A 19,489-nucleotide genomic window follows, 5' to 3' on the forward strand; every position below is an offset into this window, starting at 1 on the left:
GTTAGTGTTTTCAAGTTTATCCCTCATAATTCAAATTTCCAATTTTATCCCTTTGGTATCTCGTCGCCGACGACATGATAGCGAACACTGACGATGCGTTACCGAAACAAATATGATAACGACACGTGGCACAAGTTGGCCGGAATAGGTCGCCGCGACATGTTATATAACATGACGTCGGGACCCTACGTTAGTGATAACATGACGCCGAGACCCTACGTTAGTGATAACGCTGAAACGACATGTTTGGTTATATAACATGACGTCGAGAGCCTACGTCAGTGATAACGCATCGCTGCTACCATACGTTAGCAACATAACGCATTGTCAACCCTATGTTAAACGGATCGGTAACGCATTGTCGGTGTTCATTATCATGTCGTCGGCGACGAGATAACAAAGAGATAAAATTGAAAACTTGAATTATGGGGGATAAACTTGGAAACACTAACTATAAATGGACTATTTTGGGAATTTTCCCATAAATATTATATAAACATTTAATATTAATAATATAGTAAATTATTAAAGTAGACATCACACACTCATACCACCAAACAAACAAGTTGCTGGAATCTTGGTTAAAAAGCCACTACCCTACACTACACCACACTCTGCTTCTTATTATTCCCACTCCCTCTGTTCTGTTTCTAGAGAGAGAAACATCTACTTTTAGAGAGAGAAAGTTACATTTTTATTACAAACACCAGATAATTATAATAATAACAATGGCTTCAACCTCTCTAACAATCAAATGGCTTCCACTATTATTATGCCTTATTATCTTCTTGCTATAACTCCTACTTTCGCTGCAGAAGAAGACGGTTCGTACTCAATACTCATTGCTTTCATTTGAGATCTGTTTTTGTTCAATGTATTAATAATATGAGCTGAGTAATTTGAGATCAAAGTAAAAGAGAATGTGTCTTCAGTTACTGATCATTTCACACACTTTATTTTAACGGAAGTTAATTTAGTAAATAGTAAATACTTATCGCTCACGGAAATACGGTAATTGTAGTGGTATTGTACACAGTCAGTTGCTGTTGTACTACACTGTACAAGTCATAATGCACCCAAACCGACTTCTTTCGGTCTATATATATCCGCATTTTACACATTTTAGCAGATATTTTATTAGAAAAAGGTAATTATGTTTATTTATTACCTTTTCTATGTAAAAATGTGTGCTGTCATTTTATTTTAAAGTTTTGATCTTGTGCTAGGTTAGCTTCGAGCTTTATTTCTAATTATTTAACTACTTTAATGTTTTACTAGTTATTCCTGTATTACGGGTTTTTTTTACATTATTCGTTTATAATATAATTAGAATTTGATGATTAGAGAGTTTTACAAATAAACTAGATGTTATAAACCGGTTTAAAAGCTATCTGGGTTTGGTGAGACCAGTAACCCGCTTATTTTTTACTATAAAATTGATTATTCATTGACATTAATTTTTAGCATATTTCTATTTTATAGCCTTGTTTAAGTTTGTGTACATGTTTAGTCAAGCTCGATACATGAAGTCCGAGCTAAAAGCTTGTTTTAATTTTTAAAAGAGCTATATTAAAATCTCAAACTCGCTAAGCGAACTGGTTTCAAGTAGTACATAAGCGGCTCGGCTACATCCCTAAAAGTAATTATTATAAACCCAATTTAAAATGTATATAATAATCTCTATGGTAGTGTTTGGTATGAAGTAATGAGAGTTGAAATGAAATGACTTATTCCAAATGAATGAAAGAAAACATGTTTGGTTACCATTCATTAATGGAATGAATAATTCCTAATGAATACAAACCCTTCCATATATAACATTTTTCATTCCTTAGCAAAAGGTGGTTTTTCTTTCATTCCTTCTTGGAATGAAATGGAAAATGATCAATAATAATAATAATAATGATGATGATAATGATGATGATGATAATAATAATAATAAAAATAATTATTATTTTTGTTATTATTATTACTCCTACTATTATTATTGCTATTTATCATCATTATTATTTTATTATAATATAAATTTTTTTAAATTATAATTGTTATTATACTTTTATTACTATATCGTATTATCTTATAACCGTTTTATTAATTGATAAAAAATATTATAATTGAATAGTTTACTATTTAATTAAAAAAAATTAATAAAGTGATGATTCATTTCATTCCTATGTGGTAACCAAACAAGACATTGGAATAGTAATGATTTATTTAATTCCTTTGTTCATTCCATTCCTTTGTCCATTTCATTCTCTCGTTCATTCCATTACCACATACCAAACAGACCCTATATATCTGGGTCTTGCTCATGGGTTGAGTGGGACCCAAAAACTTAATTTAAATTTTCTTAATTGTCGATGAGTATTTTAAATGGGATACTAGTTAAATTCATAACATCATAATACACTCGTCTTTTACTTCCGGGAAAATCCTCGCATACAAATTTGATATGAGGCGGAAAATCACATGATTTTAAAAAAGTGACTGAATTTGAAACGAAATATATAATAAAGATGAGTGTAATTAATATTAATAATTACACTATTTGCATAGCTATTTTTGTTAGGAATTTTGTACTCGATAATCCCAGTATAGGCTTTTCTTTCCTCAAGTCACCATCTCAACAACCTTCAACAAATTATGATTTGTAACAACATTTTATGATGTTTACCATTTATGTTGAATATAATTAAACATTTCTTTATAAATTATAATTCTTCTAGTTTCTCTCTCTATATATTTAATCACATAGATTTGTTTTTTATTGGTTCAAGTTATTAGTAAGGGTGTGCGTGGTACGGTTATTGACTAAAATCAAACCAAAAACCAAACTTTCGGTTTTATGTTTTTTTTAAAACCCTTCGATTTCGGTTTTTGTGGTTTTCGGTTTTGGATGCGGTTTTTTCGGTTTTGCTAATTGAGCCAAAACGTTTAGGGCAAAAAAACACTTGAACCAAAATATTAAAATTGGGCATGATATTTTTCTTCTCTTTAAACTAATGACTAATAGAATATTGAATATTTGGGCTTTAAATATTAAAAGCTAAGAAAAGATATATTTAAAATCAAAAATAAAAATCAAACTAAATGTACTAGTATTATTAGTTATTAACCATATGCAGCAACCAAATATATTTGTTATTAACCATATGATAAACTAAACAAATGGTCGTCGGTATATTTTGTTTTAATGGTTACGGTTAAGATATTATGGCCATTTCAATTTTTTGGTTATTTCGGTTCGGTTCGGTTTTTTCGGTTCTTAACAAAATACAAAAGCGAACCAAAACCAAATTTCGGTTTTTACTAAAGTTCAAAACCAAACTGTCGGTTTCTAATTCGGTTCGGTTTTTTGGTTTTATCGGTTTCGATTCGGTTTTTTGGTTTTGTGTGCACCCCTTGTTATTGGTGTAAAAACCATCATTCATAATTTTTAGTATTCTTAAGTGGGTTGTGTTCAATTGTTCACTGTTAAAAAAATATCCACCTTTGACTCTGGTAATATTAATTGTAGTTGAAGCAATCTCATGATTGCTTTGATATGAAAGTTAATATTCTGGATTTTATCTAGCAATGCCAATTAATTCATTTTGGCAAAATACATTTATTACTGAATAGACCCATAATCAATTCAATTAAAATGAAAAAAAATCAGATATATTCAAATTAAAATCATTCATATCATAAATTACATATACTTAGCTAACAATTTAATCCCTAAGTATATTGATCTGTCACATTTATCAACCTCTTATAATGGTTCTATACATATTTTGGATAAATTCAAGATTTTATTTTTACTTATGAATTATTAACTATTTCTTTTTACAAAAAGTAAAGGATGCAAATTTCTATAAAGATAAAGAAATATTTGGCTGAATGATTGTTTTTAGTGGACTGTAGTGTTGTGTTTTGCCGCGAAAATTTGGTGGGAAACACATAAAAGGCTATATTAAAATGTATGGGCACTAATGGGTATTACTCATGTATTGGTCAATCATGTACTGCCACCTTAATTCTACCCTTAATTACCCACAAAGCAGAAACTTACAGGAAACACCTACCACAAGTACCCAAAAACTTTATTAATACATTTAATTCTTCAATGGCCAATAATGAATCAATGTTGTGTGTCAAACCTTTGACATGAAATGAAGCCATACACTTTACTCACATGAGATGAGGTGGTGTTGCAATGTGGTTTGAAAGTCATACACCCTACCCATATGAGTACCCCTTCCCCTCAGGCTATATAAAAATGTATTAAAAAAAGTATCAAGAAGAATATGTAATAAAAATTTATAAGATATGTACCTGATAAAAAGTTAGTGTTAAGACTGTTAGTATAAAATATAAACGGACAATCGAGTAACTATTATTACGCTATAGCTTTTAAATTAAAGTTATTACTATTATTACTATTATTATTATTATTATTATACCATGTGTAGTCATAAAGCCCCACCACCAGACGTTATGCACTACGTGGCGTCCAGTCATAGTTATGATTTTTTACAAAAATAAGGTGTGATCATAAAGCCTCACCTCCAGGCGTTAAGCGCCACGTGGCGTCCGGTCACTATTAATATTTTTTGTTTTTTTTAAATAATAATTCATTTTAATAATTAAATATAAAATTAAAAAACTACATTAAAATTAAAAAAATACATTAAACTCACAAAGAAAAACTATATTAAAATAGAAAAAAATATAACAATAATAATAATAAGATTAAATGTTGTATTTTTGGTAGAGAAGTAGTAGAAAGAAAATGTGTAAAAAAAATGAGGTTTGGGTTTGTTTTTATAGTTTAGTTTAGTTAATATTTTAAAAAGTTTTTTTTATATCCAACGGTAATATAACGGATATATTTTTGATTTTGAGTCATTTCCCGCGTTATATAGAAAACGGCGGAAAAAAGTGGGGGGTGCCCCCGGCGTTTTGGCCCGAAACGACGTGCATAATGCCCGACTACGGGTAGTCTTATTATTATGCTATAACAAGCTACATTGACTTTTGTAGGCTTACTAGCCAACGGTAACTTCGAAACCGCCCCAACCGGAGGGTTCACCGACGACGGAGCCACCGACAGCCCCGACGTCCCAAGCTGGAAACTCAACGGAACAGTGGAGCTAGTAGCATCAGGTCAAAAACAAGGCGGAATGATATTAATCGTGCCAGAGGGTAGACACGCAGTGAGGCTAGGAAACGATGCTCAAATAAGTCAACAAGTCAAACTCGAAAAAGGCGAGATTTACTCGATCACGTTCAGTGCATCTCGCACGTGTGCGCAGCTAGAGTCGTTAAATGTGTCGGTCCCACCCGCGTCACAAACCATTGATTTACAAACTTTGTACAGTGTACAAAGTTGGGACACTTATGCATGGGCTTTTCAAGCTGACCAAGAAGATGCTAATGTTGTTTTCACTAATCCTGGCATGGAAGATGACCCCACGTGCGGGCCCATTATTGACGATATCGCTATTAAAAAGCTTTTCGTACCCACCAAACCAAAAGGTTCGTTTCATACTTGTAGAACTCATTAGGCGCTAGTCAGGGAGTTTTATATATATTTTTCAAAATAAGTATAACTTTTCAAATACTTCAAAAATTTTGTCCAAATGTGACCGAATTTTGACCAATTTTGATCGATTATCACCCAATTTTGACTGAATTTGACTGGTTACCGATTATTACAACACTGCTTTCACTCCAACAATTAATATATTAATGAGTGAACTGCGGTTTTCGTCCCTATGGTTTGTCCAAATTTGTGGTTTTAGTCCAATAGTTTCAAATTTGCGATTTTCGTCCATGTGATTTCATTTCACTTGCAATTAAACCCGACCCCACTAACCCCGTTAAGTCTGGTCATTAAAGCCATCAGCGTGCCCTTCACATGATGGGTAGTTTTGTCCTTTTTCACCCAAATACACTCATCCCCTCACGTGAGAATGCTTGCGAATTAAGACGGGGTTTTATTTAGGGAGAAAAATGACAAAACTGCCCCTCACGTGTGTAACATCCCGAAATTTCTAAAGTAATAATTAATATATTATTTTGTCGGGTGAAATAAACGAGTTAGTGGAACAGCATAATATGAAGACTTAGTAGGATAATTAGATGGGATTGGATATGGACCAAAAGGAAATATGGGCCTTCGGTCCATGGGCTTGAGGGAGTATAAATACCCCCTTAAACCCCAATCATTTTCATTCCATCCATTTATCCATCCTAATCTCTACACACACCCAAAACACGCACGACCCGAACCAAGATCCAAAGCGAGGACCCGAGCTTGTTGGTGCTAGATCGTCGTGACGAACCAAAGCAACAAGACCAGCTCGTGTTCGTAGTTCGACTCATTTACGGTACGTTTATATCGAGAACTTGTTCGTTTAGGTTTGGATTAGTATAGAAATGATAGATCTGTGTTTGTATGGTAAAAACGAATCCAACAAAGCTAAACTTACTGCAAATGGTTATGATTTGATGGGTTAATCGATTGATAAAAAGAACCCGTAACCTATATGCCTAAATCGCACCCTTTAAACATCGATGTTAGGTCGATTTGATGGTTGGGGTTTGTAGGCGCTGGTCAGACGATTCCGTGGATACCTAAATCGAGTTATTTGGTTAAGAAACGAAGGATTTAAGAGCGAACAGTACCTGCAGCTGATGAACTTCGCCTGCAAGCTAAGTTCGCCTGATGAACTTCGCCTGCAAAGCTAAGTTCGCCTGATGACAACTTCGCCTAAAGCTAAGTTCGCCTGATGACAACTTCGCCTAAAGCTAAGTTCGCCTAAGGTTTAACTTCGCCTAAAGTTAAGTTCGCTTAGAAAATAAATTAAAAACCTAATGGAAAATGTGTTAAGACAGTTAATGTAAATAAAATTTTTCCAAGCTGACCTGGCAGCTCGACCCCAGCCAGGGGCTCTGCCCCTTGGACCCTGCTAGGGGCTGCCGCCCCTAGACCCCGCTGCCAGGGGCGCTGCCCCCGGACCTCCGTTCGTTGTGGGTCATATAAAGATAGAAATACAACATGAGTAGTAGTAGTTAATTGATACGTATAAATATTATACAGTTAGCCGTGCATAACAGAAGAAAGGGATAACTATTAACGGAGAGCGTAACAGGATTCAGGTGAGTTTCTAGCCCCATTTCCTTGTTATGTTTTCGGGGCTGTGTGCATACTCGATGTGAAGTGTGAATACACTTACCTTGAGTGGTAAGTGTATGCTATAGATGTTATACGAGGTAGCTATTATATAATACTTGTTGGTGCGTGAACGATCTTCGGATATTGCACGCATCGCCAAGGATAGTGATTGCCAAGTGGTTATTAGTGTGTATGAATGCTATGATGTGACTTGCTTATTATGTAAATGATACGAAGCGTGTTGTAGACAAGTAGAGGTAGAGCGTGTTAGAAGTGGCAAGAGTGTAGTAAAAGTGTTAGTGGCATGACGATAGTACGTGGTAGGGTAAGCCTATACGTGACTACGTCATTAAAGTGGCAAAGTGGCATAACGTTATAAGTTATTAAAGTGGCAAAGTGGCAAGGTGGTAGGTGTAAATAAGAGGCTAAGTGGTAAGGTAAGCAGGTTAGATAGTGGACTACGTGTCTTCGGATACGTATATGATGCATGTAGTGGTTGTATGATAAGTTGCTTGATTTACTAGAACTCACTCAGCGTAGCTGACTTTTAGTATGCACGCAGGTGATCAGACCAAAGAACTAGCATGAGGATGGCACATGGCATGGATTGAACGGCTGGCATCTTAAGATGGAAGAAAAGATGTTTTAAATATAATGATTTGTTTTATAATATCAAAGAAGAGATTGAATGTTTTGTAACGAATGCTTCAAGTAAACGTTTCCGCGAAAGTTTTAATGAACTCTGATTTGTAAGAACTGTGTTTATGAGTAAATCCGACGCTAAAGTAAGGCTACCGGGTTCGGGGCCTTACAACGTGGGGCACGCTGACGGGTTTAACGACCAGACTTAGTGGGGTTAATGCGATCGGGTTTAATTGCAAGTGAAATGAAACCACATGGACGAAAATCGCAAATTTGAAACTATTGGACTGAAATTGCAGATTTGGACAAACCACAAGGACGAATTTCTCAGTTTACTCTATATTAAAATAGATTTGTATAAACAATTTCAAAATTATATTAATTTTTTCATGATTACAGATAATGCAGTATTGAATGGTGACTTTGAAGAAGGTCCATGGATGTTTAGAAATGCTTCCTTGGGAGTCTTACTTCCAACTAACCTCGACGAAGAAACGTCATCTTTACCCGGTTGGATAGTCGAGTCAAACCGGGCAGTTCGTTACATCGACTCCTACCACTTCTCGGTTCCCGGAGGCAAACGCGCCGTCGAATTACTCTCAGGTAAAGAAGGAATTATCTCACAAATGGTCCCAACAAAACCAAACAAACCGTATACCATGTCGTTTTCACTCGGTCATGCTAGTGACTCGTGCAAGCAACCGCTAGCGGTCATGGCGTTCGCGGATGACCAAGCGGAGAACGTGCACTACACGCCTAATGCTAATTCGACTTTTCAAACTGCTAATGTTAACTTCACGCCTAAGGCTGAGAGGACGAGGGTGGCGTTTTATAGTGTGTATTATAACACGAGGAGTGATGATATGAGCTTGTTGTGTGGGCCTGTGGTGGATGACATTCGGGTTGTGGTTTCGGGTGGTGTTAGAAGTGTGACGATGTCGGGTTTAGGATTTGGGTTTATGGTTTTGGTTATGATGTTTATGGTTTAGTGGGAGTAGAGTTTTACTGGCTAAGGAGTAACTTATTGTGGTGATTTTCATATGGCAACTTGTACTATTAGTGAAGTTACGTTATTAACTAACGGAAGTACGGAAGGAAATACTTACTATTATTATTATTATGATCTTATATGTTACCTTTATAAAATCTTATAGGCTGTGACAACTAAACTTGTTATCTAAATGACTAAATCAAAACATCAGATTATTATGTATAAAGAAAAACAAGAGACGTTCATAAAAACAGTGAGAACCGTAATTGTATGTAGTGTTTGATAACAAATAATAAATGAGTGTGGTAAATGAAGTAAATGCTTTTACAAGACAACACTTGTGTATCGTCTAACTAAGAATAAATTATCTTTACCTGAACACAAAAAAAGTCCAGTTTAATCTTTGAACATTCTTAATTAAAATCTAACAAATAAGTCAATATATAGCCGCCGATGAGTTTGTGATGAAGTGGTTAGGGAGAGACTTGCTGTTTCATGTAATCCATGTTCGATTGATGCCCCCAATTTAGTTTAGGCGGTACCGGAGGATGATGGGAGACTAGGCGCGTAAATGACGTTCACTAGTTGAATCCTTGAACTGAACGAATTTTATCTCACTGTATTGTCATGTCTTCGGGTGAGTGTTCACGAGCGTTGGTCTTAGGTGAGGGTTCTCCCCAGATTCAAAGACGGGTATATCTCGACGAAGTGAATTTAGCAAGTAGCCAATTTAAACGGAATATTTATCATACAAAAGTTTTATATGAATAATCTAAAGACTTATGAGATGTTTGGGGTTTCTTATTTTACCTCCTTATAGCTTATAATTTATAGGTTTACAAGTTATTAAGTTTTTTAGAAAGTTAGGTTTTGTGAGTGTATAAATCATAAGTCACAACTTTATAACTTGTAACTTATAAGGTAAAATAAAGAATCCCAAACACCCCCTTAAAATAAAACTTAGAAATTGACCTTAACTTTTATAGTTCTATTATAACAAAATAATATATTTTATTTGTTTAAAGACTTTCTGAATCAAACTAAACTTTGGGGAAAAGTTGTAATGACACATAGAATTACAGAGTCGTCAATTTTAATAAATTTTTATTATTACCTAGTAATCCTACTTCCAATATACATTTTTATCCACCATGAGACTCTCTCACAACTTAAGCAACATTATGCACACACCATTATATCATTAAATATGTTGGCAAAATCAACCCAACATGTATAACCGCAGGTCACTGCTTTTTCGCAGTAAGACAACATGCCAAACACAGTTGCTCTTTACTACCTAATCTCAATGATTAGCAGAGTATTGGTTGTTTCTCTCCCGAGTTTACCGGTAAAACTAAAAGGTTCACAGTTAAAAAAAACATGTATAAACCCATAATTCACAAAATGTTGACAATACAACCCACATAACACCACATCATAAACTTAAGTGACCATATGTTATACACAGCAACACACAAAAGTAAATTAATCCACAGTCATTTAAATTTGCAGATAGACTACACATTTTGTGAGGCCACAGTCCAGATTTTGATTGCATACTTGGTGCATAAAAAGATAAAAACCTGGACAAACGCAAGTCGACTTCTATACGTTAACAGCAACCCGTCCACGCCCCATTGTGAATCCCCTTGTACCGTCGGGCATTCTTGGTCCAGGGGGCGGCTTAGAAATTTCATGCCCATGGTTATGGATCGGTGTACCATGACCTATATTTGTTTATGCAAACATGTTTGTTATCATGTCCCAAATAATGTTAATAATTTGTGACCATGAATGTCAAACCAAACAAATATTAGTAAATGATAATCTTACCCATGCCACTAGGTCCTTGATGCTTCGGTTTCCTAGAACGTCTACTGTTTTGACCTCGGTGTCCATTTTTATCCATCGCTTGATGCTCCCCAATATGTGGTGCATGCTAATCAACAAATGTTAGGAAACACCATTAAGGTTCGGGTAAACACAATTAGCACGGTAACAATATAAAACATGTTTTGGCCCGTTACCGAACCCACCCATTTTGCCATTTCTAAAATAATACCTCATCATCGGGTGTATCGTCATGGTGCTCACTTGATTGTTGGTTTTCTTTGTCCCCGGGTGAATCTACATGGACATTGTGTTTCTTCTCGGAATCATGTCCTTTTTTCTTCTGTGTATTCTTGACCTAAACATAAGATATTATTAGCAAAAATTGTACTTATCTATCATGAGAGAAAACCGTGAAAAGAGTGAGTTACCCTGCGCTTGAGAAGCTTGACCCGCATGCCATGTCGCCAGTCCTGCTCATTGTTTAAAGTAGCAACCTGACGATATCATATCCGGCAATAGATCAGCTTATAAAGAAACGTGTCAAAGAGGTTGAGCGGATCAAACAGGTCGAAAGCATGTATTTCTAATGCTTATAAACCTCTTTAAATCATTTTATTCAAAATGTTATATCATTATGAAATAATATGAATTTCGTTATCATAATTGACACATTACTTGTTTACAAAAGTGTGCAAATAACTTGAATATTCAACCTCTCATAGAAAAGATGTCACTGAAAAAAGAAAGTCAAACTTACCGCTTTCTCAGCTGCCTCAACAGTCTCATATTCCACACTAGCATACAGCTTACCACTCAGAAGCTTCTCCTCAATACTACATTTCCTTGTATCTTTTGCAGCATTTTCTTCATGAATAGCAATCTTCTTGATACTAAACAAAAATTTATTATGAGAATTGACACAAGAAAAGTTTGATAAAACAAGATACTAAAATAAGAGATGAAAAAGTGACATACGTTCCCGCATGGCAAAATATCTTCTTCATATTCTCTATTGTGTGATCCTCTGGAAGATTCTCTACCAAAACCGTGCATAGCTGGCACAAACAAAAGAACTTTTTTAAATACTCTTTTTTTAAATTCATATTACAAAATGAATATTTAATAATAAGATAAGAAAACTGAACTCTATATCTCTTATATCACTAGCAAAAGAAGAGTATACCTCTGGATCCAAAAATTCAGTCAATGGGAAAGGGTGAATACGCTTAACCTTCTTTTCATTGGAACTTAAGGCCTGCAGCCATCAACACAAGCTCTAGTAACTTAAATATATTATACAGTTTAAAAATACATAACAAAAACTATAGCACAAAATTCACGCTAAATCAGCACAACAGAGTAAACACTTAGTCTGAAGTGATGAGTTATGTAACTTACCAGAAGAGATGATTCCTTGAGTGCAGCCACAATGAGAGATTTGTGATGTGTCAGCTTCTTCATTCTCTTAAAAGTTGCAATAACTGCTATAGGAACTGCAACAAAAAAAACGTATGTAACTTCGTTGAAGATTATTTGTCATATTTAGTCAACAAGCTTGTTTCAAGAAAACTAACAGATCCAATTTTATAACACAAGATGCCTATTACCTTCATGTTTTTTTAAAATATGTCACGACCTCAATCTATTAGTTCACTGGTTAATTTCCCAATTTTAAAATTGTTTTTTGCCGATTCGATTGCTATGATTTGTTGTTTATTTTTGTAAATTTTCAGGTTAAATGTTCTTGAAGATGAACATTTTGTGCCTAACTATTGTATTAAAGTCGTTAAATTTCTCAATTTGTGGTGTGATATGCTGGTGATTGTTGTTCTGATCTATTTTTTTATATTTAATTTTTTGGGGTACAAATTTTATTGTTCATGTTTACTTCAAGCATGAGAAAAATCACAACAGAATCTGCATCTGTTTTGACTTTGCTGCATTATAATTTCTTGAAAACTCAGTCAATGTTTTTTGATCCTATATAATAAGAATCTATTGCAGTTGTCCAATAAAAATTAGTACTTCGCTTTTACTTATTTAAACGGCTGTTGCAATTGTCTGTCCAATTAGATTAAAAGCTGCTGCAGTCTGTCCAACTAGATTCTATGTTTTAGTTTGTTCTAATCTAGATAACTTATTTAATAGCTGTTGCCTTTGTCTGTCCAAACAGCTGTTGCATTTGTCTGATTTGATTGTTGTTACGTTCTTGGTTTACAACTATTTTATGAGTATTCTTAAGCTAAGCATTAATAAGGTCAAAAATGTCATGTGTAATTAATTTAAAAAGTAATTGAATAAGAATAGGTGCGGCTAGGGCCTTTGTGTTGTGCCACGGTTTCTGGGACCCAAAGTGCCTTGAAGCACCGAGAACCTTTTAAAACCGACACTGCATCTAATTTTTTGGACCTTAGGACTTTTGCACCAAAAAAATGGTTCGTGAGTGTATTTCAAAAGCCATTGTCGTACCTAAGAGCCAGATGCTTACCTCAATGTAATTCGATCTATTTATAATATATTATAACATGTGATGCATCAAACATGAAATCTCAATACACCCAGAGTAAAAAAATGTTAAAAGGAGAATTAAATGCTGGATTACTTACCATAGCCTTCCTCGTCCTTCGTGAGATACTTCAACAAAAACTTGTCCGTTCTCAAATTTTCATCACTCAGATAGTATTCCACCTTGATAAAAAAACACATGTCTCTTTAAATTATATGATTTAACAAGCTTTATTAAATAACAAAAACACTTACTGGACAAAAAACTGGTAAGTTCCATAACAGGGTAATTTTAGACAAATAAAGATAAATGTATTCTTTGTAAGTTACTTCCTTTCACCAAACCAATAAAAGAAGCATATGCACATGTTAAATCTACCAAAAACATTATATCATCACTCGTGCTTACCACCTTGCCAGTAAAAATAATAAAAATGTTACAGTTAAACACAAACATGCACCTACATAATCAAAAAATGGAAAAAATATATATAAATAATTAGGTTCCATTTACTAGGTTGTTTCCAAGTTTCAAACTAGACCAAACTGTTAAAACTTTCACCAGACCACAATAGTAGCCTAATTAAGTAAATACATCCATACACAAACAAATAACTATCATCTAGTTTCATTCATGAATCTACAAGCTAAACTGCGATAAATAGTATACGATCAATTTGGAATCAGAAAGTTACTAAATTAGCATGACACCAGAATTCCAATAATTGTAAAGAACTAATGATCTTCTATATAGCATTACCTAAAAAGAGCCCTGTATAGATTCCATATATGCGAGTAGCATAAAGTTGATACCCGATTTCCATATGCCGAAATCATTCCATTCCACGTTTCAATTTTCTAACTAATTAACATAAAAAAGCTAATTCCATATTAATGCGTCCAATTTATTGAAATTCGATAGTCATCAATATGGTTTACCTACAAAGTTACCTCTAATGTAACTATATGTCCTATAACAACCATTAGAAATCGTCCAATGTTAAACCTCTAATCAGATAAACAACAGAGCCATAATATACATACTTTCATAATCCCCTCTACTAACTAGTTCCAATAAAAAATCTACATCACGACGCAGAGTTCCAATTTGAAAATCATTATACTAAAGATAAAGCAATGTGACTTTTTAAGAAGACTGAAATCAAAAAACTAATTTTTTAAGTATCAATTTACTGCATCTCCTTTTTATCTCGTCTAAAATCAACTGGATAAAGTAAATGATATGCTGATTCTAGTAAATAGTAACGCGTTTGCCCTAAAAATGCAAAATAAAGCCGCGTTATTCCATAAATAATTTCCACTACCATGTGCATATAAATCTTATAAAACACTAATCTATACATCACATCTTTTAGGTCCTTTCTTATGATTGCCATCATATACCATATGATTTACAGATTACAGTGCTTTTTAAACCTAAGTTTAACAAAAACAAAAACACCTGACATAAAATTTAATATATCACTGCAATACATAAGTACACAGATCAACACACCTGCTACCACAAATTAACAAATTAAGGATAGCAGAAACAAAAACCTGGCTAATTATATAAATTCTAATTGATCGAATTATCAACACAGCGTCTAACACATAGGGGTGCAAACAAACCGAGCTGCTCGCAAGCTACTCGTGATCGGCTCATTAAAAAGCTCGATCGAGCCGAGCCCAAGCTCGAGCCTAAAAGTAAGCTTGTTTTATAAACGAGCCCAAGCTTCGCTTATCGAGCTCAAGCCTGTCATTTATATAACTTTTTAAAATAATTATTAATTAATATACATAATTTTATGAAAAAAAAAATAAAAATAACTAATAATATGTACTTTTTATACATAAAATTATAATAGAAAAAATATATAAAAATAAATAATTATATAAAAAATAATTGATAAATATTAAACAAGCCGACGAGCTCGAGCTTAAAAATCTGCTCACGAGATGAGCTTGAGCTTTGAAAATAGAGCTCGAAACGAGCCAAGCTTAAGCTCGAGCTCTGTGTAAGTTAAACAAGCCGAGCTCGAGCCTTGTCGAGCTTGGGCTCGGCTCGGCTCGTTTGCTCCCCTAAATTAGTCACAGACTCACAAAAGTGCATCCTAAAACCCTAGGTTTACGGTCAAAACCACATAACCGCATATATCATATCGAAATTCAATCGCATTTACCTACCTGTGCTCTGCCTACAGACTTCTATAGTTCTATATATCATTTGCAATACAAAACCTAACTAATTAAGCTACGATCAAATCAATCGAATTATCAACACAACCTATTAACACATATAGTCACAAAAGTGCATCCTAAAACCCTAGGTCAACGGTCAAACTCACATAACCGCATAATTTACTTAATTAGTAAACAAATTCAATCGTATACCTGCTTGATGATCTTATCACGAAGCTCATCAGTTAGAACAGGAGTACCGGTGACCGAAAGATGAAGTTGATCGGATTCCTGAGGCGGCGGCTCATCAGAAGGATGATCCGTGATCGAATCAACGGTGGAGATATCAGGATCAACGCGAATTAGTTGTTGTTGTTGTTGTTGTTCAGATTCTACTCCACCGACACCTTCCATTTGAAGATAGGAGAAGAGAAGAGAAGAGAAGACTTGAGGCTTCTGTTTGCTTCTTCTTCTTCTTCTCCTGAGTCTCGAGTCCTCAAATGGTGGGAAAACTGTATATATATATATATGTAGTTGGGGGTTTCTAGAGTATTGAATCCACTGAGTGACTTGGTTGACGGGAAGCGGTTCGCGTGTTGCGGTTTGATGCGGCTTTTGGTTAAAACCAAATCGAAAATCAAAACATTGGTTTTTGGAGTTTTTGAAACTGTTCGGTTTTTGTCATTTGAGCTTAAAATTTTATGCTGAAAGTTGGTAAAAAATAATTAATTTAGGTATATAAAAAAACAAAAATTTAGGAATTCGGTTCGGTTTTTCGTTTTTTTACATGCAAAACCAAAACCGAACCGTTAACGCGGTTTTTACAAAAACATAAAACCAAATCGTCGATGGAAACCACCGCGTGCCTTTCGATGACGGTCGGGTTTTAGGTCAATCGTTTGGTTTGACCCAGATAATGTTAATAATTTGTGACCAAGATTGACCCACATAATGTTAATAATTTAGTCTCGAATCTTTAAACGGTGTGAAAAGTGTGTATATGTAGTTGGGGTTTCTAGAGTGGAAGCCACCGCGTGCCTTTCGGTGACGGTTTGGTGTTTAGGTCAAACCGTTAGTAATGGTTTTTAATAACTACATGACTAAAAGCAAACCATGTAAAACTATACCTGAACCATGATAAACTATTACTAGCGGTTTGGTTTAATAGTGCGTGTTTTGTAATAGATCGCCTTTAAATTAAAGACTATAAAGTGATCTAACTATAGCGGATTCATACAAAAACAAAGTGTTGTCGGTCTGGAAAATGTTAAAACATAAATGGAAACAAAAATGATTAGTGAGAGAAATATTTGTGTCATAAAAAAAGTTTCCATAAAAATAATAAAAAAATCATAATTCAAAATATAAATAAAAGACTAAAAAAAATTTAAAAAAAAAAACTAAGATGTTTCTCCTGTCTTTCTTTAAAAAAAAGACGAAAAAGACACAAATTCAAGAAAAAAGACACAATAAATCACAAAATAAAACACAATGTCGAGTAAAATATAACACTTAACAATGTTGAGTAATATAACACAATATCAATAGTACGTTGCATTGTGTGTATATATGTTTGAATGTGTGTAACCTTGTGTATATGTATATACATATTAATATGTTTTCAGATGAAACATCATCGATCATACTACTAAACACATGTATAATTATGTCATAAAGTTATGCACTTCTTACTCTCTTGATGGATCAACAAAACCCACAACCTAAATGCACCAACCCGGTTCTTGATTCATTTTTAAAATATATAGTATATTAGTTTTAAGTTGAAGAGGTATGTACCCGCCTCAACACCGAGCGAGGCGGGTCAACCCACAAGATATAGACAAAAGGCTTGAAATCAAGACATTATGAAGGCACAAAGCCAAAACCTATGCGCATGGCGCATATCACATATGCTCATGCATCACATGCTCAGGCATCACATGCTCAGGCATCACATATGCTCAGGCATCACATATGCTCACGCATCACATATGCTCACGCATATCACATCTGCGCGTGGCGCATCCGCGCGTGGCGCATATCACATGCTTGTGCATATCACATCTGCGCATGAAACATCTGCGCGTGAGAATAAAGAGAAGACCTCGCGCATCCTCAGGATAGGCGCATATCACACATGCACATAATCAACCTCGTCCTTATCCAAATCAGGATTAGGGCAACCTTGATTGTGCACGTCAGACAACCTTCCAGAAGGTATCTTTTTAAGGAATAAGAATATGCTGATGTTGACAGCTGCCAATGAAAGGTGGACAACTCAGCAAAACCCATGTGCTACCACGTGATTATAACCAATGAAAAAGCACCAGGTGTCCCAAGGACACGTGGCGCAAAGCAATTGGATGAGGCCAACAAGGCCCTAATTGGGTCTGAGCCCAATCATTGGAAACCCTAGCACTATAAATACCACATCAACTCCACAAGGAGACACACAACCAATTACAGAGTATTCAGCTATATTAAGCAATACACTCCATTTTCCTTACTCTCATATTATTATCTTCTCCTACAAACTCTTATTCTCACACCGGAGGGTTACCCCAAAGAGGACCCCTCTGTCCCTTTCTGAGGGGTAAGTTTACGGTGCTGTTCATTTTGTAGGTGGAAGAACCCAGATCCCAGGGAACCATCGGTGAAGTAGCATAATCACACCCGAGGAAAGTAGATCGTCTACCAGTGAGTCGATCCACGTTTCTTCATTGGCGCCATCCACTGTTACAACGGCAACAAGATCTCATCAGATCTCTACAAAAACAAATTTTCACCATGGTTTCTGGCGTTCGTAACGTTGATCAAGTTCTGGAGGATATTGAACGTGAGGATGTTAATGAGGGACAGCAGTTTCTGAGGGTGCCGCGTGATTCTACGCGCACCACCAGTAACCGTCCCTTCATCACAACTCCTCATGGCTAGACTGAAACTCCTCCAGACGATCTCACGTTACAAAATCTTACCGGCGCGAAACAAAAAGGACCAATGGGTCCAGAAGATGAAACCAATGACCCCAAAGAATGGCTCATAAACGAGCAACGACGTCTAATGGACAAGTACAATGAGCTGGTCAAACACAAAAAGTCAGCCGACTTAACACAAAGGCTAGCGTTTGACAAGCAAAACGTTCATGGAACAAAAAGGGCGCGCGCGCCGGAAGAGGGTCATTCTGTTCACACTGCACACACTGAGTTTAGTGATGAAGAAGTGCACAGCATGAGGAAGACGCGAGATACTCATGCAGGAGGCTCACAGCTCCGCGTGCACGTGAACATGGCGCCTGGAGCCAGAGCCGATCTGGATCTGCACATACCGTACAGCCCACCAGTTAGAGGGCAAGTGGACGTAACCACACCGTACAGGCCAGCCATCTTGGTGAAACATTCAAAATTCACTGAGCGCATCGCGAAGGCCCCCATTCAGCACAAAACCAAGATGCCAAGTGGTTTGGGCAAATATGACGGCACAACAGATCCAGACGATTTCTTACAAGGTTTTTACAACACTGGAAACCTAGAAAGCTGGACGATGCCAACATGGTGTCACATGTTTGCTCGCTGCCTCACGGGCGCGGCGCGTGTCTGGTTCGAGAGCTTGCCGACTGGGCAAATCGATGGGTTCGAGGAACTATTGGAAAAGTTCCAAGCCCACTTCGTACAGCAGCGCAGACACACGCGCGACCCTGATGACATCATGCACTGCGTACGCAGGAATGATGAAACGATTGAAGACTACATAACTCATTTCAATCAGGAGTCTCTGGCAATCGGAGGTATCACTGAGCAACTCTTGCGCGTGGCCTTTATACAAGGCGCGCGCAGTGATCAACTCCGCCGAGCTCTCGTAAGCAGAGATGGCATGCCAACCACTTGGGCCAAACTAATGGAAGCATCGCGAGTCTTCGCGAGAAATGAAAAACAAATTGCCCAAGATAGGGCAAGAGAAAGAGCGCATCAAGCTGAGACACCGCGCAGCAACGAAAGAAGGGGCAAACAGAACTCTGTATGGTCCAGGTTGCAACCAACCAGTTTTTCTCCCGCAGAAAAGCAGGCGCAACCAAGCTCACCCCAGCCCCAAAAAGACGTTCGTAATCGCGGGGAGGGTGACAAGAGGGAAGGCGGCAGAGATCCTAACAGACCTCTGCCAAGAATATGGACTCCCCT

The 19,489-nt window shown here is 36.0% G+C and overlaps 2 protein-coding genes across 2 annotated transcripts; one reads left to right on the forward strand and one right to left on the reverse strand.

Annotated features, from left to right (window-relative positions):
- Positions 1–649: 649 nt before the first annotated feature.
- On the forward strand, positions 650–8,918 carry LOC143550484 (protein BIIDXI-like). Its single transcript, XM_077041125.1, has 3 exons — positions 650–824; positions 5,026–5,520; positions 8,204–8,918. Exons 1-3 carry the CDS (start codon positions 755–757, stop codon positions 8,791–8,793), a joined length of 1,155 nt encoding a protein of 384 aa, XP_076897240.1. The 5' UTR covers positions 650–754; the 3' UTR covers positions 8,794–8,918.
- Positions 8,919–10,136: 1,218 nt separating this feature from the next.
- Positions 10,137–15,802, reverse strand: LOC143550486 (la-related protein 6A-like). Its single transcript, XM_077041126.1, has 10 exons — positions 15,528–15,802; positions 13,235–13,316; positions 12,027–12,121; positions 11,812–11,883; positions 11,604–11,683; positions 11,386–11,518; positions 11,057–11,122; positions 10,858–10,983; positions 10,629–10,734; positions 10,137–10,522 (listed from the first exon to the last, which is right to left on the reverse strand). Exons 1-10 carry the CDS (start codon positions 15,726–15,728, stop codon positions 10,401–10,403), a joined length of 1,083 nt encoding a protein of 360 aa, XP_076897241.1. The 5' UTR covers positions 15,729–15,802; the 3' UTR covers positions 10,137–10,400.
- Between the last annotated feature and the right edge of the window lie 3,687 nt (positions 15,803–19,489).

The sequence above is a fragment of the Bidens hawaiensis genome, unplaced genomic scaffold (assembly GCF_021521415.1).
Source record: "Bidens hawaiensis isolate Kalapana, Puna unplaced genomic scaffold, B.hawaiensis_p1.1 tig00016042_1, whole genome shotgun sequence".
NCBI classification, from domain to species: Eukaryota; Viridiplantae; Streptophyta; class Magnoliopsida; order Asterales; family Asteraceae; genus Bidens; species Bidens hawaiensis.